Source organism: Lytechinus pictus, chromosome 13 (genome assembly GCF_037042905.1).
Source record: "Lytechinus pictus isolate F3 Inbred chromosome 13, Lp3.0, whole genome shotgun sequence".
Classification (NCBI taxonomy): domain Eukaryota; kingdom Metazoa; phylum Echinodermata; class Echinoidea; order Temnopleuroida; family Toxopneustidae; genus Lytechinus; species Lytechinus pictus.
Window position 1 is genome coordinate 2,474,108 of NC_087257.1, and position 27,855 is coordinate 2,501,962.

The window sequence follows — 27,855 nt, forward strand, 5'->3', positions numbered from 1 at the left end:
ACAACAAAAAAACAAAAAATAAGGTGAAATTAATTTAATATTAGTGGTGGATATTTCATCAGACACACCAGTTTATATTCATTTCTATCTAGAAAATACTTGTAGTCATCATATTCCATTAGAAAATGGGCATGTGTTGAATTTATATTACACCCTATTATGTGGAATTTAATCGCACATGACGTCACAAACAAAAGACTTTTAAATTTCATGACTCTCTTATTCTTTGATGGATTTCAATCAAAACTTCACAAACATATTTTTCCTGAACTTTTCGACTTTTATTAAAACCAATTTATCATCAGCATGAATTTCATCTTTAACAAATTCATTAATTTGACATGGAAGACTTCATTCTGAGATATGAAAATATATACTCAAACAAATTTTGGAGGAAGACTCAGAAACACAACAAAATATTTCAACATTAATCATTACCAATAAGGAGTTTATTTGTTAGTAAACCCATTCATCAAGTTTCCTTGAAAGACCAATACTATATCGCGATTAATTCTACTTTAACAAATAGCAACTCTTAAATCTATCTTATAATTTGTTCATAATCTAACCTTACTATAAAGACTTATTCATCAAGGCGACTTCAATGATTGAAAATGAGCAGAAAAGTACGGTTTTGGTCATACAGTAAGCTTTTTTAATAGTACTAGTTTAAAATTCACCCTAATATGCAAACTGAAATGGCTGGAAAATTACTGGGTTAGCCTACATAATTAGCAATAATATCACGTGAAAGGTTATCTAACAATATCAGAGCAAATTTATCATACACTCAGATTCAAATGTCAGCAATTTTTCATAAAAGTTTTAATGAAACCATTCAAACCTGGTATCCATTTAAAAAATACACATTCTTCTGTTGATGCGTATTCAATCTATTCCTATTTCATAGTCTCATCCCAGCCCTACGAGAGCAGCCATTGTATCAGAAGTTCTTGCTTGAAGCAATAAGCAGAAATGGCAACACAATGAGCACATCTGTCCAATACAATGCAATAAATGATAGAATTCTATATACAATAAAATATATTTCATTTTCATTACTATTAATTAGATAAAAGAAGTCATTGGTGAGAAGTTCTACATGTCATACATGAAACCAAATTTTGAGCCATTTACCAAATGTGGCAGTACATAAAATGTTCAATCAACCAATACAATACAATACAATACTATAAATGATATGCATGTAATAAAGCTGTATTTCCTCATAATAAAGCCTAAATCAAATTATGAATATTTCTTTGGACAAAATAACTTATTGGCGAGAAGTCACACATGAAAGTGAATGTTTTTGGTAGATCATCATTAATAAAAGATAACTTGCAATGGTTCATAAAATGTTGAGTGTATGGTTTACTACTAGAACAGTTAAAAAGTAATTCTGTCATTTTTAGCATTAAAACAAAAATATTACTCATAAATTGTAAACCTTGGATTACTTGAAACCACCAAGCTCAAAGCTTTCAAAGACTTCACTGAATTTATATTTCTCTATTAATAGGCACGGATAGTGATGATAGCTGAAAGACAATGATTTAATAACAATCTACATGTATTCCTCATATAATTTGAGCACAAAAATCATCTCTTCAAGACTGTTTGCATTATTTCAGGTTTAGTGTGCATTCATGAAATGCTGATATTCTGAAAGTGCTGCCAACAAAATAAAACTACAATAATGTATGCCTTATCTTTAGATAAGTTGCAATATTGATATTTCTTTGGCATAAATATCACAGAAAATGAAATGCACTTTATATTACCAGTTTATTTTCAGACAATGCCCAATGATAGTCTGCAAGCATAGACCTGCATTTGACATTTTAACCAATATACCATGTCTAGAGTGAAGATTAGATGCCAAACTCTCAGGCCCGTATTCTGAAGTCAGGTTTAACATAAACTCAGGTTTAAAGTTGTGGTTTAAGTATGGATAGCCAATTTTTACATAAATCACTAACAGTAAAGATATCATATTTCAGCTCATTTGACTCTCAAATCATTCATAATTGTCTAGGATGTATACATAGATGATTGTCTTCACCATTGAAGAATTGTATACATAGATGATTGTCTTCACCATTGAAGAATCAGGAAAGAGCACAGTATAAGAAACATATAACTTAATAAAAAATTTTGAGGCTTTTGGCTTCCCATAATTTTAGCAGTGTTAGACCATGGTCTAAGTTAACCCCGACTTCAGAATACGGGCCTCAGTGTCAAATAAGAAACATAGAGGCAGCCACAATACATAATGAATCTAGTCTCATTACTTCAGACTCCGCCTTATGCACTATGTGAATTGTGAAAACAAAGGTCTGTGCCTGCAGACTAGCCCAATGATGCCACATAAAGAAGACTCATGAAAGAAACCATACAATATTAAACAAAAACAAATGGATGGAACAATGATAGCTATACACTGCATAGAATGAATATTTCCTGGATATTCCTGCAGCAAAGTAACATAAACATAATCATGTTTTCAAACTGAACATTACAAGTGTTTTCAAAACAAATAACAAAATCACATACAGTGAAATGGTGAAAGCATATGAAAGAAAGAATAATCAAAATCTCATTGAAAACCTGTCCCCCAAAATGTGCATTTTACATGAACATTGATTGAAAGCCTGATCAAAATTAAATCTGCATGGTTTTTTCTATTTGATATAAAACCTTTTCCAAAGCAGGCATACAGTAGGTAGACAATTTCAGGATACAGGTATAAACATAAAATGAAAAAAAAAAATATCAATGATAGAAGGTGCTAGATATGTTTTTTGATATGAATATTCAAATTTTACAGAGAATTTGCTATTGAAAAATATCCAAGGCCAAATGTTTTGGACTGGAATGTTTGGTGATACTCAAATATAAATCAAATTATTGATCCCTCACCAAAGCTAGACAGTTTTTTTCAACCCAGTGCACACTAGGCAACGAGATTGCACAAAGATCCAATTTCAACAAGTTGCCCATCTCATCTATGTGAAATCGCATCGCATGTCAGCGCACACATCGCAACAGCTCTGCAGTGTGCCGCATTTCATGGGGCCTCTTCTTTTGCATGTATGTTGTCTGTGCTGTAGAAGCGCAGCAAATTGACTATGATATCATCGTCTAAGACAGATCTGATTGGCTGAAATTAGCAAAAGCACAGAAAAATTGCAGAAAGATTTGGGATGTGATCCTACTGCAACAAAGCAGGTCGCAGTTGCATCACGGTTGTAGGTTGGCGCACACTGATTTTGTTGCAAACGGATCTTGGTGCAATCAAATCAAATAGTGTGCACTGGGTGTGAAGCATGACAAGACAAATCAAAATAAATGTCAAGGCACTGACATTATTTAAGGGTAAGAGCTTTGGAATGAGCTTTCATGAAATCTAATAGCAAAACATGTATGATAACACTGCCATCACCATAATGTATGAACCAGACTTATATGTGATGGAAAATACAACTGCAAAATGGCCGCACATTCAGCAAATCTTCATTCGAGCATAATCAATATATAGATATGAATAAAATATATTATACTACTGTTCATGATATACATATATATATTCATCTCTAAAACATATATGAGTAAGACAAAAATATCTTTCTTTTATAAAGATAGAAATTGAATCAATGATATGAAATAAAACTTTATCTTTTTGAAGTTTCACAAGTAAGATAGGCACAAGGGAAATGGAGTGGAATAAAACTTCCATGTTTTGCATGATACAATTCCTTCCTTCAAAATCAGGAATTTGCATAGTCTAAATTCATAGATGTTTTACACTTGTCAATATTTCATTGCACTCTGATAAATGTGACCTTCACATTGATTAAATCACATCTCATGTGATGAGGTCTTCTTGATTAGAAAGGGTGGAATTCATGGTTCCACGACATTTTCTCCGGCGACAGTTGCACCGATGGAAAATCTACACATTAAGCCAAACATAAAACCTAACCTCCAATACTCTAATCCTTATCTTGACATTATTCTAAACCCAAAACTCTATTACAATCCTATCTCTAACCCTATGTCCTCTGAAAAAATAAGACCGGAGAAAATGTCGCAGGAGCATATCACCGAGTTCATATTTTGGGTAAAATTTACAGAGGCGTACCAGTTTATTACTGACCTTTATCTCTCGCTTGTCTTACAATCCTTTATTACTTTGGTCACTTTGATTTCGGTGGGGTGTACGAATTTGGTTACCTAGTTACACTAATTGGAATACAGCGACCAGGGGCTGGTTTCACTACACTTTTAAGGTCACATACAGGATTTGTTCAAGAAGTTAGACACATGATGATTTGTTAAACCAGGTCCCTGGGAGACAATTTGTCTCTCTCTGCTTGAAGGAAGAGGTGGTTTTGTGAAGCCAAGTCCTGGAGAGCTGTTGCCATGTTATTAGTATGATTATAAGTAGTTATTGCAGAAGTACTGTGATGATTATGGAAGCACTATTGATATCATACATGTAAGTAAGTCCATCTAGGAAGAGATATATATGTACAGAAATAAAATATCAATCATAATTACAAATTAACAGGGAAAATAGTACTACTACTACTACTTCTACCTCCTACTACTACTACTACTACTACTACTACTACTACTACTACTACTACTACTACTACTACTACTACTACTACTACTACTACTACTACTACTACTACTACTACTACTACTACTACTACTACTACTACTACTACTACTACTACTACTACTACTACTACTACTACTACTACTACTACTACTACTACTACTACTACTACTACTACTACTACTACTACTACTACTACTACTACTACTACTACTACTACTACTACTACTACTACTACTACTACTACTACTACTACTACTACTACTACTACTACTACTACTACTACTACTACTACTACTACTACTACTACTACTACTACTACTACTACTACTACTACTACTACTACTACTACTACTACTACTACTACTACTACTACTACTACTACTACTACTACTACTACTACTACTACTACTACTACTACTACTACTACTACTACTACTACTACTACTACTACTACTACTACTACTACTACTACTACTACTACTACTACTACTACTACTACTACTACTACTACTACTACTACTACTACTACTACTACTACTACTACTACTACTACTACTACTACTACTACTACTACTACTACTACTACTACTACTACTACTACTACTACTACTACTACTACTACTACTAAATAAACATTATATGTTTTTTAATTCAATAGTTATCATTCCAGCTGATAAAGTAAACTTACTTACTTTATTTAATACTTTCATAATCTGATCCGCTGCTTCCTCCTCTACAGAGTCCAATAAGAAACATGAAACCATCCTGTAAATAATGTAATAAAAGAAAAGATCTGGTTCAAAATTACATAAATAGAGCTCACTATTTGAATAAGATTACACATAGTATCTGAGTTAACACGCCCCTGAAACGCACCAAAAGCTTAAAAAAAAAATTCATAGCCCCTAAAATCCCAAAGAATTTAATCTACTGTAGTAAATTTAGCTGGTCAGCTGAAAAAAGTCTCTCTTTCTCTTTGCTTATCTCTCCTTATCTCCATTGCACAGATATATGCTAACCATTTCGCGGAGGTCTTATTTTCATGAATCATATCTAAATCCCATATTGTCATTCCTGACACAATTCTATGATGTGAATGAAAATGAAATGTTATGAAAATATACTGCTGGACAATTCCTGTTTTTGTATTCAATAGAACATTTTCCCCCCCTTTCATGAGGTGTAGTGATTTCATTTTCAAACATGGAAAGATAAGCCCCTGACATCCCCATATGGTTCAATATAATATAGCAATTTGGTGAGCTAAAAACACGAAATCAAAAAAATGTATTACATGTCCGTATCCCGCTTCATATTATCCTGTCTCTCTTTCTCTTTTGTCTATACCTCATTATCTTCAATACACATGGTAAGCTGAACCTTGAGCTCAAGCTAACACTAAACCTAAACCAGACAAGAACATGTGTGGAACATACACCTTAAACTGAACAGTAGTAAATAGTAAAAGAGTTTCTTCATATCATATCACGTTTTTGAGAAACAACCCAAATACAGATTTAGTATCTCAATGGGACATCCATTCTTAATCACCAATCCTGTAGAAAATTAGGAGCAATCTTAGACTCGTAAATGAGTTTTGGAGAAAATTTTTCACAAAAACATTGCACTGCATCACATGCTTTATAATAGTAAAGATTCCAAATTACTTGGATAAAGCTACAAATGAAAAAATAACCCTTGCACATTGATTACTGTAACAGCCTAATTTTTGGTTTACCACAACAACAAATATCTACAGACTATCAAAAACTCTGCTGCAAGATTAGTTACTCAAACTTAAAAATATGACTCATTTACCTCTGTCCTACGGCACACATATCCCCAAATTCACCCTCAACAAAAACAACATAGTTTAAATTCCAACAAGAGTATTGTGAGGACTAACTACTAAACATATCCTGTCAAACATATCCTAGCTACCAAATAATAACAATAATAATATAGGATTTGTATAGCGCACGTATACACCTTGCTTGGTGCTCAAGGCGCTCCTATATTACCCCGGCTAAGCTAGTCTACTGATTCTGGTGCGCACAGCTTTATGTTTTATAGGTTATAGGTTTTCATGATTGATTGAACATTGTTGTAAATGCAATCAATCCCCACCAGAAAGTCCTTCTATCAATTGCTGAAGTTTGTGGTTACACAGCCCAAATTATCCTGCCACTGAAATATATGCTATTCACATACCTTTACTAAAATTGGGAAGTCTGTCCAAAAAGCATAGTTTGGAATCAATTCTTTTCCCGTTGCACCTCGGTGGAATTTTTGAAAGAGGATTCCCCCGACAATGTACACAACCACTAGTACTGTAAACCTGCACAGGGGAGAAAAGCATGGGAATGCAAAACAACAATATATACCTTGGCCCTCGTCATACAAAGAGTCACCATTGATCCAATCAACCGCAACTATGGAAAGCCACTAATGTCAACATCTAAAATGCACGTTTGTTCAAAATATTTTCTAGATATGACGTATATTCATGGATTCACTGTTTCCTTGACGATTAAAAGGACATTGAGAAAATTTCTTAAAGAAAAAATTGATTGATGGATTTCCATATACTTGAGATTGATCAAATCATTCATAATTCTTTGCAAGACTGGGCCCTCAAAACAATTATAATTATATTTGTTCTGACTCTGTCCCACATTCAATTTTTAACATCTGTCCCATAAGCTGGCTGAATGCATTTAAAATCTCTCTTCTATTACATCATATACATGGTTTTTAAATTTAAATTTTGAATGACAGTTTTAATGGGGGTAGAGATAACACAGGACACTTGCGGTTTAATACTGAGGGGGGGGGGGTACAAGAGTTCCAAGATTCAATTGCCAGGCATGGGCTTTCACATCCTACTGAGTAGGCAAGTACCCATTTAACACCTGGTTGGGTAGGGAGTGGCAAAGTGTGGATCGACACATTGTCAAAGGACACATGGCCATGATGGGATTCAAACATACGCCCCTCTGATTACTTGATAGGTAAAAGCAAGAGACTGTACTGATTTGTTTTATAGCTCTTCCACAAAACTGGACATACTCTTCAAGTAAGAATTACCCATGTAAGACCTCCTCCAGGGACTTCAATCCACAGGTCTGTTTCATAAAGAATTTCAACTACATGTACAGTAAATTTGCAATTATTGTATAATGGGAACAGGGCTAAACAGCTTATCACAATACATACAATAAAGTTACAATACTGGTAATGTTACATTAGTTGTAAGTCTTTATGAGGGCGACATGTCATTTGCTCCTGTGACAACTGCCTCGGTCTTAATATCTCAGAGGGCATAGGGTTAGAGTTAGGATTGTAATAAAGTTTTTGGTTTAGAATAATGTAAAGATAACAGTTAGGGTTAAGTTACACTGTAAAAAATGAAGTGCTAATTTAGCACTTAAAGTGCTTGTATAGTGACAGCACTACGAGTGCTGATTTTCTAGATTAAATTTGAACTAAAAAATCAGCACTCTATGCAAGCACTGTAAGTGCTAAAATAGCACAAGTTTCATTTTTACAGTGTAGTTATGGAGGTTCAGAGCAGTTGCCGTCCGAGCAAATGTCATGGAACCCTGTATGAAACGGCTCCGTATGTAAATTTTCCTACGTATGATAATGAATGGTTGCCAATTTTGAAGAGGAAACAGAGACATAGTCTTGACCTATAAATGAAAAGCGTGTACCTCTGCAATACTCACGTAATACATAAAGCTCCTCCGATGAACGAGTCTCCCCCTCCTGGTGGAGAAGTTGGAGAAATAGAATGACAGTTTGGTATATCAGTTAGACACGCAAGGCAGGTACCTACTGTGAATTTCTGCAACAAAATAGAACAGTATGAACGACGAATAAGCAGGAAAAACAGTATGAAAAAAGAATAAGCGGGAAAAAACTTCTAATTTTTTTTATTTTCAGGGGCTTCCTTTCACAGCTTACTGTCTAAATCTGCAACATTGCATAAAGCTTTAACATTGAGATGAATGGGGGTTTCCAGGACAACTTTTTTCTAGTTTCCTGGGGGGCGTTTCATGAAAGGACTTGTCGGACGTTTTATCCGACAAGTCCCATTTTATCCGACAGTTACCATAGTAACAGTACCTCTCAGCCAATCAACATCGGAGAAAGATGTCAGATCTGACAACTTGTCGGATGAAAATGTTGATGAAACACTCCCCAGGGCTCTTTTGAGTATTTTGGGGGGCTACATCACCCCCAGCCCCTATATTTTTTTCCCCTGAGAATAAGAATGGAGAAAGGAAATTATTAGTGAGGAAGGGGATTGTGTGAAGGGGCAGAACAGGGGAGTGTTTCACAAAGTGCTTCTTGTCAGTGATAATTACTAATTTGCTCTCAGCCAGTAAGATGCTAGGATTTCAGTAGCTCATAACAATTTTTCATGACATACTTCCCGGGTCTGTAATCGCAATCCAAGGGCAATTCGATTATGCACTGCACCTTGCAAATGAAATAAGCACCACATACGACATAACAGAACATCTGGTAACTGATGAGAGCAGAAAGCTACAGTGTATGTCAATCTTTGTTGTATCTATTTTTCTTTCATGAAGCCATCACACAATATGCTACATGTATGGTAGGTAAAATTTCTATTACCGCCCCAGGGGAATAGTTACTTAGAAAAAAATAACACACAGATCACTGATAATCGCACACTGCCTATGGGAAAGTTGTCCTCACCATACCTACTACCAGTTTGAAATTTATATGTCACTTTTTTTTTGCTTGTCCAATTTCTTTCAAGCTTTTACCTTTCAGTTTTTCTTATATTTCTCCTCTCTCGCACACCATTTCATGACCAAGTTTGGAATCATCTTTAAATGGATAAGGTTTTTGTTTCATCTAAACGGCTCAATACCAGTCATAATGAATGATTTATTAAGACATCAGGGCCCTGTTGCATAAAAGTCACTTTTATAGTAACTTTGCCATCCAATGGTATCTTCCCTGTTATCCTTGATTCTGATTGGCTAATTAACATTATTACCATGAAAGTTATCATTGGATGGCAAAGTAACTATAATGTACATTTTTATGCAATGGGCCTCTAAAGCATGATATCTATCTACTTCCAACAGTTAATTCATCCCTGTAGAAGGATATACTTACATAATCAGTACCTTGTTCACCAAGGGGAGTGTATGTTGCTTGTGTCAGTGCAGTTGCATCACAATGAAAATTAACAATAGCTGACCTGCATTAAAGGGAAAAACCAAACAAAGAGTAATTATTACTTGTAATTTAAAAATACAATCAAACTCAAGTTGACACAGAAAGCAATTATTTGGGAGTAAGACTGATATTAAATCAAATTTGTTATAATTATGTAAAGACAAGTAAATGCATGAAATAGTTATTGAAGTTTTTTTCCATAAAATAATACCAATATATTCCATAATTTCATGGAAGAATTTTTTTTTCATGGATTGCTTAAAGTAACTTTGCATGATGGTTTATTTTTGGCAGACCTATCCTGTGAAATGCCTTCAATTCCTAAAATCAATAACACACAGAACTTTGCTATTTCTTTATCATTTTCTTTGATTAAGGTATTGTATTAGAGCATGAACTTTTGTGAAGTATTCATTTTTTTAAAGTTCAGATACTCGACTGTCCAACATATGAAGTTTTGCTAGCATTTCTCCAGACTAACTCACTTAACCCACTCATGCGTGAAAGACTAATGGTCTAAAGTTATGTAGGATGAAAGAGGAGTCTAAGCTTTAGAATGAGAGATCAATAATTTGTCTATTGTATTTGTGATTAAGTTATGATACAGCATTGATAGTTCTATTCTGGGAGGCACAGTTCTGTATATATATCAAAAGGTTCTGGCCTTCAAATGGAATTTATCTCATCAGCTCTATAAAATGGCATCGAAATATTTGCTTATTAGCACATTATGATGCCTTTGATACAGCTATTAATATCCACATGTATTACATATCATTTGGGGCATTTCCAAAGGTTGGTGGACATGAGCTTAAAAATTCAAATTCAAAATTTTCTTGAATTTTTAAATACTTTAAGTCCTTCATACATGATAGTTGCAGGAACAAAAAATAAAAAGTTTACTTTCATATGTATACTTTGGAAAAAAATGGTCAAAAGTTGTGTCTTTCATTCTGTACCAAAATACAAGAAAAATAGTGAAAAATGAAATATGCCTTATTACCATTTTGTTATTGCAACATCATACCACTTCATATATTTCTGAAGTTTCGAAGAGTCAAATTACTTAAAATACACAACAGCTTTTCAAGTAAATTTGTAGTACTCATTCAAAAATAAATATTGCAACCTGCTCAGGTGATGTAATGTGAGTAACCAAAAAAACTGACTTTGTTTTCTGAGCGAAAAATTCTTCACAGTTAATTGGTGGGATTTTGAATTCTCTTCCTTCAAACAATCTTGAACACGGTGATGACTATCAAAATCATTAAAAAAATACTATTTTTATAAAAATGATGAAGAAAAACTGTAACGTGAGTAACTGTGTAACGTGAGTAACCATCATGTAATGTGAGTAACCAGTAAAAATTATGCAGTTAGGTAACATTTTCTGTGGGATGTCAAGTTTTAAGTCTAATGGTGAGTTGTGAAGTTATTTTTGATTAATTAAAAGCAAAATGAGGGTACACCTCTTTGATGTGACTCTTTTGTCATCAAAATATCAGTGGTCATACAATCACACAAAAAATTGAATATTAGTAGAAGTATTCACAATGTGAGAGTGCATTAATAGTAAGACTTGGTTTCGATTAACCAAACTTTAAAGAGTGTTCGAACAACACATTGAATGTCCTTACCTGTTGTAACCCTATCTAGGCGGGGGTATTTTGGGAGTTGATATGGCCCGGGGGGGGGGGGGTGGGTGGGGGTCCTCCCAGGCCCCCCTTGAGATCTCGGCCATTGGCTGCACGATCGCACCGAAAATTTGCACGCAGGTTGTCTTGGACATAATCTACAAAACTGTACAGTACCGGGTAATTTATATCATGCAGATTGGTATAAAGCAATTATGCTAATTTATGCAAAATTAGTAAGCGAAATCATACTTTTCCTTCTTACTCCCTAAATAAAGCTCCAATTGTTCCAATTTTTGGTATAAAAACTCTTTTTGGTGTTCCTAGCAATGAATTTTACACACATTATTGACGTTTTAGTGACATTTTTGTTGTTAACCATACATGAACAAAATGTAACGTGAGTAACCGTAACGTGAGTAACCACTTTATCTGCACCCCTAGTAAAAACCATGTGTTCTTTATTTTTTTAATTATATACAAAGTTTGTCTCCCTAATATTTTTTTAATTATATACAACGTTTGTCTCCCTCTGACTAGAACCACACTCGCACAAAAAACCATCATTTACACAGGTCCCAAATACTGGAACGGTATTCACCAAAGCCTTAAACAATATAGAAATATAAACACCTTCAAAAAACACCTAAAACTCTCATTCCTTAATGAGTACAATGTATGAAACATATGAACTGCTTTATCTTTTCCACGATACTTGCCTCTCGACCCTATTTCTCTTTCTCCTCCCCTTTCTTTTTCTGCTGGGCACATAATCGTTTCTTTTTGTTTTGTTTTTTCCCCCAGTTATGTAATATTCCCTTATCCCTCTAACCTATGTAGTTACTGCCTCCCCCCTTTCTTTCCTTGTTATTCAAACCTATTTTGCCGTTCTTCATATATGGTCTAGATTTTCTTACTTTACTTTTAATTACATACGATTAAGATTACTACAAATTTATCCTAAGGGGCTTACAATTACAAGCTTCGCTTTTTAATAAGTCCCTCATTTTCATTTTCACATGCTAACTGTAATCTATAATTTGTCTAATCATCAAAATGTATCTTGAACAAAAATTGTATACATTTCATCTATTTCCTATGAATTTGTTAATTGGTTATTGAAGTATTCTTATGACACTTATTCTGTTTTGTACATTTATACATATGTATATATATGTTTGTTATGTTTATTATCAGAAAATGGAAGTGAAATAAACTAAACTGAAACTGAACTGAATATACTTCTTTGAAATGGATATAATCAACTTTCATAAAAGCCTTGTATGAGGACACTTTTTACTTATGTTGACTTTTCATTTTATCCATGTCCAAATCATGTAACGTGAGTAACCGACACATTTTAAAGATTTGCCAGGAGCATAATAAAATTTCCCAAGTTTTGTTTTTATACAAAGGATAGTCAGACTGTGTACTTTGTTGTGATAAGGAGATGTTTAGTTCCTATCAATGATAATGGAGTTACAGCTCCAAGTATGAGTCAAGGTGTCTCCAAATGTAACGTGGGTAACCATGTAAACAGAAAATCAACAAAGATCTATGGAATACCATTCAGAACTTGGGAATTGCAAGATACCGGAAAACTCATCGTGGAACAAAAGGACAAGGTAGAAGAAAAAGAAATGTACAGCGTCCTACTTTCATGACAGAGTATCCTATTCATGAACAGCAACAGATAACTGTTATTGCGCGTGAGCGGATTCAACGTGCCAAACCAAGGGACGTAAGAACTAGATGCTTAGCAGACACTAAAGAACTGAAAAGAAATGTTATGTATGATATACCTGTTGTGTTATTAACAAACCTTCGATCTATTAACAATAAGGTAGATGAATTAGAAATGGTATCAAGAAACCAAAACGCTGACGTTCTAGCATTAGCAGAGACGTGGCTGAACCCAGATACACCATTAGAATTGGTTTCCCTCCCAAATTATGTGATGTTTTCCAAACCTAGAGTAGGAAAGAAAGGCGGAGGCGTTGCATTATATGTAAAACAATCATTAAAGCCTCGTGCCCTACAAATCGACTCACCTGACAATGTTGAAGCTATGTGGGTAATGTTGAGACCAACACGTCTACCTAGACAAATGTCATGTATCATAATGTGTGTCACATATTTTCCTCCCAAGAATCCTAATGAGGATGAATATTTGAATCATTACACCACAGTCATTGATGATTTATTAATGCAATATCCTGATGCAGGAATAGCCATTATTGGTGACACCAATGATTTAAACATTCAACCTTTGCTAAGAAATGATCGATTTACTCAGGTTGTTAAACAAGCTACTAGAGGCAACAACATTTTAGATAAAATAATCACAAATTTTGATCAGTTTTACTCACCTGTTTCAATACTCTCACCTCTTGGTTTGAGTGACCACAACTGTGTGCTGTGGCAACCCATGAAATCATATAACAGACCTAAGACAATTGTCAAGGGTAGGATAGTTCGTCCATTAAGAAATAGTGGATTGAGGGATTTCGGACAATGGATCACAGGACATACGTGGGAAGAAGTGTACCAAACGAAAGATCCATCCACAAAATGTGAGTTATTACTAAGCGAAACAATGGCAAATTTAGACCGGTACTTACCAACGAAAGAAGTACGTTCCTACAATGCAGGGACCTGGAAAGCGGGGGTGCTGGGGGTGCTGAAGCACCCCCATAAATTATCCTGGGGGTGCTGCGTGTATTATTTTCCATAGGCAGCACCCCCACGAAATCAGGTTCCCCCTGTCTTTTTTTTAATATGTTATAATGTACATAATTATCACATCCGACAACCGCAAATCATTTACATAGTCTTTCACATATTCCAATAACATCCCTCCTATAACGCGACTCAATCAAGCTCCAGCGGGGCAGCGCTCAGATACAGACGTGGTCGCGCACAATACGTGATAACCATACACACTCTTCGATAGCAGGGATGGACATGGGGTGGTTGGACTTGAAACTTCCAGGTTTTTGTCGAATCAAATGAGCGCGCGCCCGACCGCCCGTGTATTGTATACAAAAATTACAAGTCAGACAATAGAAATCAAATTTTACAGTCTCGCATCAATTGTATAGTTATATACCTATCCTGTTCATGATTAGAAAAGTGCATAAGATGTCTCGTTTTTAGGTTTGAAATCTCATTTTTATTTCCGCTCGTGCTTCGCGCTCGCATCAATTGTATAGTTTTATACCTATCCTCATCATGATGAGAAAAGTACTTAGAATCTCTCGTTTTTTGGTCTGAAATCTCAATTTTGCTTACGCTCGCGCTTCGCGCTCCCATCAATTGTATATATACCTATCCTGTTCATAATTAAAAAACATGAATAGAATGTCCCGTTTTCAGGTCTGAAATCTCAATTTTGTTTCCGCTCGCGCTTTGCGCTCGCATCAATTGTATAGAGATATACCTATCCTGTTCATGATTAGAAAAGTGCATAAGATGTCTCGTTTTTAGGTTTGAAATCTCATTTTTATTTCCGCTCGTGCTTCGCGCTCGCATCAATTGTATAGTTTTATACCTATCCTCATCATGATTAGAAAAGTACTTAGAATCTCTCGTTTTTTGGTCTGAAATCTCAATTTTGCTTACGCTCGCGCTTCGCGCTCGCATCAATTGTATATATACCTATCCTGTTCATAATTAAAAAACGTGCTTAGAATGTCCAGTATTTAGGTCGGAATGTCAAAATTTTCAGCTCGCGCTTCGCGCGCATTATTTGATTGTTGATATATGTATCGTCTTCATGGGTAACTGCAAACAGTCCTTATAACACGTCCCTTTCGATCAGGCCAGAGCGTATATAAAAAATATCTGCTCGCGCTGATCGCGCTCACAATTATTATTTGTTACATACGCATCTTGGACCACAAACATTGCTCAAAATGTTCAATTTTCAGGACAAAATACATGAAATTTCCACAAAAAAATAGCTCGCGCTCGAATTATCTAAGTATATATTTATGTTCTTTTATAAGAAGAAAGCTAAGAAGTGACTGATATGTATATTTTTATATATATATATGTGTGTGTGTGTTTGTGTGTGTATGTGAGGGTGTGTGTGTGGTATGTGTGTGTGTGTGTGTGTAATTATGGAAAACAAAAATTGTGTCTGTCCCCCCCCCCCCACCTTGAGAAGAGATTGCAGCACCCCCACTGAAAAAATCGTTCCCAGGTCCCTGCTACAATGTTGATAAACCATGGATAACTTCATATGTCAAATCATTGATCCGGAGTAGGCAAAAGGCCTTCAAGAAAGGCAACGAAACATTATGGCGCAAGCTCAGAAATAAAGTAATTCGCTCCTTATCTGATGCTAAACGTCATTATTACAGTACCCGTGTTAGTAATCTAAAAACCGACAATCCATCAGCATGGTACAAGCAAATAAAAGTGCTTACCAATAGGAATACTGACCCGGTAAATATCGAAATCCCTGGTACTGATCCCAATCAACTGAATTTGGTAGCGGATGCAATTAACAAGCATTTTGTTTCAATCGCAGCTGACATTCCCCCTTTTGACAAAGCGTCTTTACCTGCTTTCTTACCATGTCCATGCTCATGTCCTCATGTTCAAATTTATGATGTGTACTTAAAGCTCAGGAAATTGCGGATTGGTAAAGCTGGATTAACTCATGACCTACCTCTCAGAATCTTGAAAGAATTTGCATATGAATTGTGTGTACCTTTAACTGATTTGATCAACCTATCATTCCAAACGGGAATAGTACCACAACAATGGAAAGAAGCTCAAATAACCCCAATTCCGAAATCATTACCGGCAACCATTAACAATCTCAGACCAATCGCATTAACAAGTCAATTTGCTAAAATTGCAGAATCTTTTATAGCCAAATGGCTTCTTAAAGATATCACTGACAAAATTGACTCACGACAATTCGTAAACCGCTCTGGTTGTTCGACCACTCATTATCTTGTGAGGTTGCTCCACAAAATGTATGAGAATGGCGAAAAGAGCAAGAGTCTATCCACAGTTGTGTGTACTGATTTCAAAAAGGCTTTTGATAGGCTGGATCATAACATCCTCGTTAGGAAGTTGATCAAACTCAAGGTACGACCTTGTATCATTAAATGGATAAAAAGTTTTTTGGAAAATCGTCAACAATGTGTAAAATATCAAGGCACTTTGTCTAATTACTTACCCAATCACGCTGGCGTGCCCCAAGGGACTAAATTAGGTCCTATCCTCTTCCTGATTATGATTAATGATGCTTGTGAAAACACATCAGTCGATTGCTATAAATATGTAGACGATCTTACTTTGTTGGAATGTCGTAAAGAAAATTATCCTTCTGACATACAATCTACATTATACAATCTGGATCAGTGGTCCTCCCTAAACCACATGAAGTTGAACCCTTCAAAATGTTATTCACTAGTTGTGACATTCTCCAAATATCCTCCTGCTGAGCCAAGATTTTATATTGATAACTTACCTCTACAAAAACTTCAATCTGTTAAAATTCTCGGTGTAATCGTCCAATCCAATCTAAAATGGGACCTACATATCATAGAAATCATCAAAAAATGTAACAGGAAGTTGTACATGTTTAGGCTTTTGAAGCGATATGGGCTGTCTCTATCGGATCTGAAATTGGTATACATGGGCTACATTCGTCCTGTTATGGAATATTGCACCCCAGTTTTTAATGGTGGGCTTACAAAGAAACATGTAAGAAGTTTAGAGCAAATTCAAAAAAGAGCTTGTAGAATCATGTTGGGCCCAAACTACACAGATTATGCCAGTGCTTGCCTAACATGTGAAATTCCTACTCTGGAATACAGAAGGGAGAAACTCAGTCTGGATTTCGCAATGTCTTTAACCAAACATCCAACATTCAGTACCTGGTTACCTCCTCCAAAAAACTTAACCATCAATCTCCGACATACTCCTAGATATCAGCAATACAAATGTAAGACAAATCGATTTCGCAATAGCCCCATACCATATTTCATAGATCTCCTGAATAAAGACATGCCCAATCAATAAACCCATTGCTCATTTGAAAGAAATACCAGCCTACTTGCAATATCAAGTTTTTCATGAATGAGGAAATCAACTCTTTTATTTAATATACATATATTTTTATTGATCTTTTACAGCTTACTTATTTTGTTTTTATTATTCTTAATTTACCTTTTCCTCATTATCTTATGTACATGTATGTACATTTTCATTGCCTAAGTATTCTTGCCTATACACATATTTCTCATGTCAGTTTTTACAAAGGTGTACTGCTTTTTAATGTTTGAAATATGTAATGAGTCTTTTAATTGTTTTTACTTTGTATACATGACCAATTCAGCCATTTGGCTGCGACTCATGTTTTTAATAAACCTTGAATTGAATTGATAAAAAAATAGCCCTTTACATGTAAATATGACCTAATAATAATAATTATACTTGCTTATATAGCGCTTAACACTTACTTTGTCAGAAGTCTCTAAGCGCTCTACAGTATATGCAGCATAATTCCCCTGGCTTTAGCAGTGCAGCTGTTACGCGCGCTGCGTTTCAAGGAATAAATTCCTGCCAGGTACCCATTTACCTCACCTGGGTTGAGTGCAGCACATTGTGGATCAATTTCTTGCTGAAGGAAATTACGCCATGGTTGGGATTCGAACCCACGACCTTCTGTTTCAAAGCCCGGAGACTAATCCACTGGGCCACAACGCTCCACGCTAATAACCATGGAATTGCCCATGTAATCTACATGTTATTGTAGCTTTACATATTAATTAATGTATGCAATCCCCAAGTGCTATAGATGATGACATATAAGAATTGGGTTGTGTTTCATAAAGACTTGCTATGATAACAAATGTACTATTTCTTTACAACAAATTTACAATCAGCCAATCAGATTGGATGATTTCAGTAGCTTTTAACTGTTATTGCAATTTTGTTATTTTAAGAGGTTTCATGAAACAGACCCCTGGTAGTGAAAAGCTATTCTGCAGAAAAGACAAAGCTATGACTTGTCTTACCTCCCACCCACTCCAGCGTATGTGATGACGATATCTGAATTCTCTACTGTGTAAGACACACTAGATGGGTCACCTATTGGGTAAATGTGCTTCTCATCTTTTGATACCTGGCATGCCTAAAAAAAAAGAGAGAAACAGAAAGAAAATGATTGGAACACAAAACACTCTTTATGCACTAGTAAATAAAACATATGAATTGCTCAATAGTTTTTGAACAGTTGCATACATGCACAATAAAGGAGTTCCATGGTATTTTCTCGGGCGACAATCGCTCTGCTGCAAATTCCACCCACTAATGGAATCGCCAACTTCAACTTTCAATTTAACACTACAACCTACCCTAAACCTATTAAAGATAAAACCCTATTGCAACCCTAAGATGAAATTAAGCCTGGAGCAATCATCGCTGGAGCAAATATCGTGCCAAAAAGGAGTCAAAGTTTGATAATTTTTAAAGGCAGAGTCACTTTTCTGGGCACATTCCTATATTACAGTACAAATGGAGAAAATTGAATAGGTCACAATAAATCTCCAAGGCCAACTCCCAAGATCATGACCAGGATGGTCTTAGATAGGCCCTGTAATATTATATTTGCCTTTTCTTACAGCCCCCTATATCTTACTCCCTTTCCTCACTGATATTCCCCTATAGATGTAGGCCTATACGTTTTCTCTTCAGGACAGCATGCACCCTTTTTGGGAGAGTACTTTATCAAGTTTAAATTTTCCTGTCCTAACATTTCCACACAAATTTTGCAACATTTTACATTCATATTTATTATCAATTCAACAATTAAAATAATTAGTATACTTTGACACCTAGATAGATCCTCATCATTTCATTGGTTGTTTGATTTCGATCATTCAGCCCATTTTACAATGACATCATCATCCATGCAATTTTGGATCAACTCATCTTGCAATTTTGGGTCTATATAATTTTGTCCATTGCACGCCCAAGCCAAGACCACCGACAGATAGTGTGTGTATCTGTTATGACAATCAACAGACAGCATTCGTACTGAATGTACTTTCGCATTCAAATTCATAATTGCCAAATGACAAAGATCTACTTTTAGGTGCCATATATTCTTTTGATCCGTGTAATGGACAGAATACTTCATTCAGTGAAAAATATTAAAAATAAATGATTCATTCAACTCAGCTACGCCTGGTTGAATAGATTATTTCATCTTTCACCTCATGAAGTATTCTGTCCATTGCACTTATGAACATTCATTACTCGTATCATACGTACCAGTGAAACTTCATAAAAGCTATCAATGTTACAATATGCTTTGGAAAGAAAAATTCAAAGAAAAAAAAGAATAATAATAATAATAATATAGAGTATTTCTAAAGCGCCAAATCCACATTGATTATGTGCTCAAGGCGCTGAAATATACTTGGTATATCCCAAGCTGTAGCTGAGTGGCCATATAGGCGCTAAAGCATTCAAGGAATAAATCCTACTGGGTGCCCATTCACCTCACCTGGGTCGAGTGCAGCACAATGTGGATAAATTTCTTGCCGAAGGAAATTACGCCATGGCTGGGATTCGAACCCACGACACTCTGTTTCAAAGTCCGAAGACTAATCCACTGGGCCACAACGCTCCACTTGTCATTATCATCCCTTCAAAGTCTCCTTCAGCATGAAAAGAATTTATTACTTTCTGTTTCTTAATCCCTCTCAATTTAATTCCATTCATTCATTGAAGGATCTTTTTGTCTTGTAATATGTTTTGATCTGAGCACTTTCTACCCTCCCCCTCCTTTCATAATATCTCTCTCCGCTAATGAGCTCTCTATCTCTCTATGTCCATGTGAGTATTCATGTGTTTTTATCCTCCTCCCACCACCCCCTTCTCAAACTTGAACAGTTTTTCTTATGGCCCAACGGCCCCTGCCTTCAGTGCCTTTGAAATTGTATAAAGCTGATTGCAAGTCAACCTATGATAGGACTGTTGATTGACCATTCTCAGTGCTAATGATACTTTGGACTGGTATAATATAGTATACAAATATACAATGACACTCGAGGATCTGGCTAAAACTATTCGCATCGAAGGAACATCATATAGTACTATTCTCCCGAGGGCCATCGGCCCGAGGGAGAATAGTACTATGTGATGTTCCTGAGTGCAAATAGTTTTAGCCAGTTCCGAGAATGGGTCAATGTATATTTGTTTTATACCCCTTCCACTCATATATATTCTTTATACGATATTCTTCGTTGATACCCGACTTTTACAGCCAAACGATTTTTAATAAGTCGATGATGGAACAATAGTTGAGAAAACAATAAGCCTTGCTGTATTGATGTCTGTTCAGTGAGCGCACCTGGTTAGTGCAGCTCGCCGAAAGTTTCCCGTGGCATGCAGTAGAGAGTACCGTTTGGCTGAGCAGCGCTCTGCTCGCATCGCGCCGCACAGCTCGCGAATCGAGTAGGGGGTGGGGTCAAAAAACGTATAGTTCACTTTTTCCCTAGGGAAAAATGGACTATGCGTGACGTCAGCAAGGAAAATGAACTATTTCATGGCAAACGTTTTTCGTAGTAAAACTATTCTTTTTCTCCTTGTGTACACTCTCAATACAACAATCTTAAGTAAGGGATATAATACTACATAGATGGTACCTTACTATATCAACAGTGTATAAAACCCCATAGACAAAGGCAATGACTTGCATATATATGTCAGACATCGGTATAAAGGTCTTTATGACACCTGACACGCAGCAGGATCAATAAAATTTGAAGACAATATGAACTTTATCCATCCAAAGACTACTGTAAGCACAATATCATGATTATTGGTTTCAACATGAATCACAAGTCACAACTTAATTGGATGTGTGGAATGTGCAATATACTAACTACAGTATATAAAAACCATCGATAGTACACAAATCTCAATTAAATCCTTGTATTAATACTTCTCTGTGTTACGATTATAAAATCTAAAGATCTAGAAGCATATACAGCAATATCACAAGCTTTTTTTCCCATAGGAAAGGGGGGTTGGGGGAAGAGATGCCCCTCACCCTGAGGCTAGTACTGTACAGAATTTGAAAAAAAAATGGGGGGGGGGTACTCATGAGTAAAAAAAATCAGAATTTATAATTCTTTGAAATTTTAAGATTAATTCAAGTCTCTGTCCCCTCCTTCCCTAATGGCCATCATCACCATCATCATAATCCCAATCATCATTATCATCATTATCACTATCACCATCACCATCATCATCACCATCATCATAATCATCATTACCATCATCACCATCACTATCACTATCACCATCACCATCATCATTATCACCATCATCATCACCATCATAATCATCATTACCATCATCATCATTACCATCATCATCATTACCATCATCATCATTACCATAATCATCATTATCACCATCATCATCACCATCATCATTACCATCATCATCATCATCATCATCATCATAATCATCATCATCACCATCATCATCATCATCACCATCATCATAATCATCATCATCACCACCATCATCATCATCACCATCATCATCACCATCATCATAATCATCATCATCACCATCATCATCATCATCATAATCATCATCATCACTATCATCATCATCACCATCATCATAATCATCATCATCACCATCATCATCAATACCATTATCATCATTACCACCACCATCATCATCATCATCATCATCGTCTTCATCATCATTATCACCATCATCACCACCATCATTACCATCATCATCATCATCATCATCATCATCATCATCATCACCATCATCATCATCATAATCATCATTACCATCATCATCATTACCATAATCATCATTACCATCATCACCATCATCATCATCATCATCATCATCATAATCATCATCATCACCATCATCATCATCATCACCATCATCATAATCACCATCATCATCAATACCATTATCATCATTATCACCATCATCATCACCGTCACCATCATCATCATCATCATCATCATCATCATCACACTACAATTCTTTGTTTCCTATGGCTCATCTAAAGATGTTGAACTGTCATATATATTTTTAAGAGAGTCAGAATTTCTGTACAAGACAATAAATATGTGGAATCTTGAGATAAACATTCATTTTTTCTCTCTTTTCATGATACATGGTATCTTTAGCCTTGCCCTTTCTCTTAGAACCATAAGCTGGATGTATGTCAATTGGTGATGTTATAGATTATTTGGATTACTTGGTGATAATACTCACTGCTGCGTCCTGACAAAAATTGTCAGAAAATGGAAAGCATGGGTTGTATGCATACTTGTAGTCTTCACTTGGTACTTCCTTGTATGGGAATCTGGATGGAAAGAATAAAAGATTACATTTCAATCTATTTCATTTCATTTATAATTGCATAGACTAAAAATGGGCACCAGATAGAAATAGATTTTATCAAATGCAAAGTTACCACATTTATCAAATAAAGTACTTAATTTCATATCCATCGCATGATAATATTTCAGCACTTAGGGCAGACAAATAATCTAGAAATAAAAAAAAATAGAAACATTTCCCTTTTGGCCAGGGGATTTTGTATCTTTTGGCATACATGTATATACAAAGCCTAAAGTTGTTCTTCACCAATAGTGCAAACCATTCCATTCAATTAATGCCTTTAAATAAGTTAAATATGACAAAGACAATATAAAAGACAGATGCGTTTTATGAAATGAATTTTTCAATTTAACAGGAAAATTATATTTTCATCAGGTATCCAACAACCAAATTAAATGTGTATTTAACCTCTTCTCAAGCAAGGAATGGGCTCAAAATTTCAAAATATAATCTGTGTTGCTTTCTGATAAAACAAGGCATAAGCGATGTTGTGTCTCGCCCACTTGTGAAAGTAACCAGAAATATTTTGTGATTTGCGAGGGCATGCAACAGAATCATTGTAAAATAACTTGGAAGGAATAACATTTGTTATATTAAAAAGAGTCTTGCAGGTAAACTTTAAAATTGACATAAAAATTACCTTTGACCTTACCATGTGACCTCTGAACACAATAACATATATCAGGTCTCGTAAGTACAGCTACAACCCAAGTTTGGTTCAAAAGTGACTTGCGGTTGTGGAGTTACGTCATAACAATTACCTTAAAATGACCTTACCATGTGACCTCTGACAGCGCCATGATATGCAGGTCTCTTACATATAAGTATATCTACAACCCAAGTTTGAGTGAAAAATTAATTACGGTTGCAGAGTTATACGTCATAAGAGAGCCTTGCAGCATGTACATGTAAACTTTAACGTTGACCTGAAAATGACCTTTGACCTTACCATGGGACCTCTGACTGCACCATGGCATGCAAGTCTCCTTAGTACACCTACAACCCAAGTTTTGGGGAAAAGTGACTTGCGGTTGAGGAGTTGTGTGTCATAAGAGTGTCTTGCACATACATGTAAACTTTAAAGATAAATACCAGTTGTGACCAGTACATGTAACTAAAACAAGATCTCAAAATGACTACGAACAGAATCCAATGAAATAACCACATCTGACATTTCAAGTTTGGTTGAAAAACATTGATGGAGACAGAGCTGATCTAGATCTAATTGTAGATCTACATTAGACAGTGCGTCCCACGAAAAACAAAACCAAGATTTAGCGATGATTTATCATAACAAGTGGAATGCCTCTGGCCGTCTCACCTGCATCACGCGATTCAATGTACTAGCAGCAGTGCTGATTTTGAAAACTACTATAACTCGCACAAGATGTTCAGTGATACTTGGTTACTCTTATTTCCACGTTTTATGAACTAGACCCATACACTTATAGAGATATGATGGTAATTCAACAAATACCCCCAACGTGGCCAAAGTTCATTGACCTTACATGACCTTTGACCTTGATCATGTGACCTGAAACTCGCACAGGATGTTCAGTGATACTTGATTACTCTTATGTCCAAGTTTCAAGAGAAAGATCCATCAACTTTCCAAGTTATGATGGTAATTCAACAGATACCCCCATTATGGCCAAAGTTCATTGACCTTTGACCTTGGTCATGTGACCTAAAATGCGCAAAGGATGTTCAGTGATACTTCATTACTCTTATGTCCAAGTTTTATGAACTAGACCAACACACTTTCAAAGTTATGGCGGTAATTCAACAAATACCCCAATTTGACCAAAGTTCATTGACCCTAAATGACCTTTGACCTTAATCATGTGACCTGAAACTTGCACAGGATGTTCAGTAATACTTGATTACTATTATGTCCAAGTTTCATGAATCAGATCCATAAACTTTTAAAGTTATGATGGTAAATCTACAGATACCCCCAATTCGGCCAATGTTCATTGACCCTAAATGACCATTGACCTTGGTCATGTGACGTGAAACTCATGCAGGATGTTCAGTGATACTTGATTAACCTTATGTATAAGTTTCATGAACTAGGTCCATATATTTTCTAAGTTATGATGACATTTCAAAAACTTAACCTTAGGTTAAGATTTTGATGTTGATTCCCCCAACATGGTCTAAGTTCATTGACCCTAAATGACCATTGACCATGGTCATGTGACATGAAACTCAGGCAGGATGTTCAGTAATACTTGATTAACCTTATGGCCAAGTTTCATGAACTAGGTCCATATACTTTCTAAGTTATGCTGTCATTTCAAAAACTTAACCTCAGGTTAAGATTTGGTGTTGACGCCGCCGCCGCCGTCGGAAAAGCGGCGCCTATAGTCTCACTCTGCTATGCAGGTGAGACAAAAACAATGAACAAATGACCCATCATTGTAAAGCTTAGAGTCATGGGGTACAACATAAAATATTTATCATTCATGAATGAGTGACTAAATCAATTTAAAGAAAGGATACCAAAAAGCTAATTGGTGGGGGGTATCTAAATTTAAAAAACAAAACCAAATGCTTAAAGTTCAATATCTGCTCTCTATTTTGAAACCTCAATCACAGAAAATGGGCAAGAAATAACAAACTTCTGTTTGGACTCCGAAACAATGCTTGTATTGCCATAATTTCATTAAAACGAATGCAATTTTACCACTTTCCCATCGAAGCTTTCGCATGGTTGACAAGACTTTTATGCATGACTGATCATCATCAAAACGTAATGCCGAGTTAGTCTGAAAGCTAGGCTCCTGTAAAACCTTAGACCAAAAGATATAGTCTACATGTACGTTTTTGTTTGTTCCGCTGTTGGCTCCACTCACCAATTACAAATACTGAAGTTCTAACTCGATCTGTACAGGGACTCAATGGCCATATGTATTAATTTCCGATAAACTAAGGAAGTGGGAGTTGTGCGACAGCTGAAGTAAGTCACTGTTTTTCCCCGTTTTGGTGTATTTCAGGCCAAAATAGAATGATTGCCTTTATTTTGGTCCAGTTCTTTTTATATATTTTTATGAAATAAAGACAAAGTTCAATGAGCCTTGTCAGGGGGATTTTGCATTGTTAACCCCTAATGGCAGCTGCATGATCAGGAGCTGTCTGTGTACAAGGAGAATAAAAAAATAAAAAAAATGTTTAAAAACTCCTGGAAACAGGCAGCTGCCAGCTAGTAAAACCTCTCCATTTTATAAAATTATTCAATTTGAAATTCAAGCCTCATTTTGCATTTCAAATAAACAGAACTTTATTTCTTGACCATTTTCTGTGATTGAGGTATCAAATTAAAGAACAGTCGACTGCAGGGAGTACAGATATTGAACATTTTAAAACTGTGATTTTCTTTTTGAAACCCAGATACGGTACCACCTGCCAAGTGACTTTTTGGTATCCTTTCTTCAAATTGTTTTTAATCACTCATGGCATGCGTAAATGAGAAATCTTCTACAATGTTCCAGTCCAGATGAAAGAGGGGACTAAGCTTTACAATGTCATAACATAGATCTAGGACAAAAGTATATTGAGACTCGAGTTTAATCATCATGTCTTGTCACGATTGTACAGTATTTGTGTGATTAAGTTATGAATATGATACTAATTTAGTATAGTAACTCGTTGTTAAATCTCGCCTTTCGCTTTTTTGTTTGACGCACTGTATTACCTTTTTTATAATGGCTCCATAAAAAAAATTCTACCACCAAATCCTATAGTCTGGACCGCATGAACGTTAACCCAGGGAGCCCAGGGGCTTACCGTGTATTTGACCATCTTGCCATACTCATGGGACAAGGGTGATTTATGGTCTAAATATTTCTCAAAATGAATTGTGAAAACAGAAATTATGCACTTACCACGATTATATGGATGAAGGTCTAACGAGTGGCAGTTTCCTGACATCTGGGCACAAACTGGAACCTCAAATAACTGAAAAGTTCTCTCCTTCTACCACAGTCTCGATCGGCCATTTTGTTACGATTCATTACAAAAATGACCGATCGAGACGGGAGTAGGAGAGAACTTTTCGTTTTTTGAGGTTCCAGTCTGTGCCCAGATGCCCTGAGAAGTGAGAGTATACCGACTAGGAGATCATTTGGGTGTGGAAACGACCCACAACGTCAACGAACAACAACAACAACAACACTCAACAGATGTCAGGAAACTGCCACTCGTTAGACCTTCATCCATATTATTATAATCGTGGTAAGTGCATAATTTCTGTTTTCACAATTCATTTGGAGAAATATTTAGACCAGGCATAAATCACCCTTGTCCCGTGAGTATGGTCAAATACACGGTAAGCCCCTGGGCTCCCTGGGTTACGTGAACGTGAGCCTTGACTGCCACGCCCACGGCCACCCAACTGTGGGTACTTACGCGGGGCCCAGGCCCGCTGCATTCGCCAATGGAGTGAAGTCCATATATTTTGAGGTACCGGTACTCCCGTCCTGGTATGTGCAAGCGCATTTCTTGGTCGCTCCAACTAAATTTTCGCACGACTGACTTTCTACGCCTTCAAAGTAAACGACAACCATTAGAAAGAACAAAGTCATAAAGCTTCTTTGACGAGCCGTCATTGTTGATCGTAGGGGTTTACAAATTACTTTAGTCTCCTCTCTACAATTCTGTTTTTCGGTTCGTTGTATCTTTGCTGTGCTGTCTACTGTAAATAATGTCATGTGATTCGCTGGCATGTATGGAACGCCAATAGGGGACATATCGGTATCAATCATAATAATATGGGGGGGGGGGGAGGTGACCATCCTTCATGATTTTTCACATAGTCAGAAAAAATAGGAGAAAAAGGGAAAGATTAAGAGAAAGGAAGAAACTAGAAAGAATAGCACAAAAAAGGGAACACTTATTACTTAACCTACATATTACCCCTGTGCTCAATTGAGGAAAACCGAGTAGAAA

The 27,855-nt window shown here is 36.0% G+C and overlaps 1 protein-coding gene across 2 annotated transcripts; it reads right to left on the bottom strand.

Annotated features, from left to right (window-relative positions):
• Positions 1 to 419: 419 nt before the first annotated feature.
• Positions 420 to 27,630, bottom strand: LOC129274868 (cation-dependent mannose-6-phosphate receptor-like). 2 transcript variants are annotated; one of them, XR_010295432.1, is made up of 9 exons: positions 27,316 to 27,630; positions 22,777 to 22,867; positions 18,525 to 18,640; positions 9,788 to 9,872; positions 8,359 to 8,477; positions 6,842 to 6,968; positions 5,323 to 5,395; positions 2,234 to 4,515; positions 420 to 1,902 (listed from the first exon to the last, which is right to left on the bottom strand). XR_010295432.1 is itself a non-coding variant. In XM_054911605.2 (8 exons), exons 1-7 carry the CDS (start codon positions 27,615 to 27,617, stop codon positions 5,324 to 5,326), a joined length of 912 nt encoding a protein of 303 aa, XP_054767580.2. In that variant the 5' UTR covers positions 27,618 to 27,630; the 3' UTR covers positions 420 to 4,515; position 5,323. The 2 variants fall into 2 exon arrangements, 1 of the variants encoding a protein (XP_054767580.2); XM_054911605.2 differs by having other exon boundaries at positions 420 to 4,515.
• Positions 27,631 to 27,855: the final 225 nt, after the last annotated feature.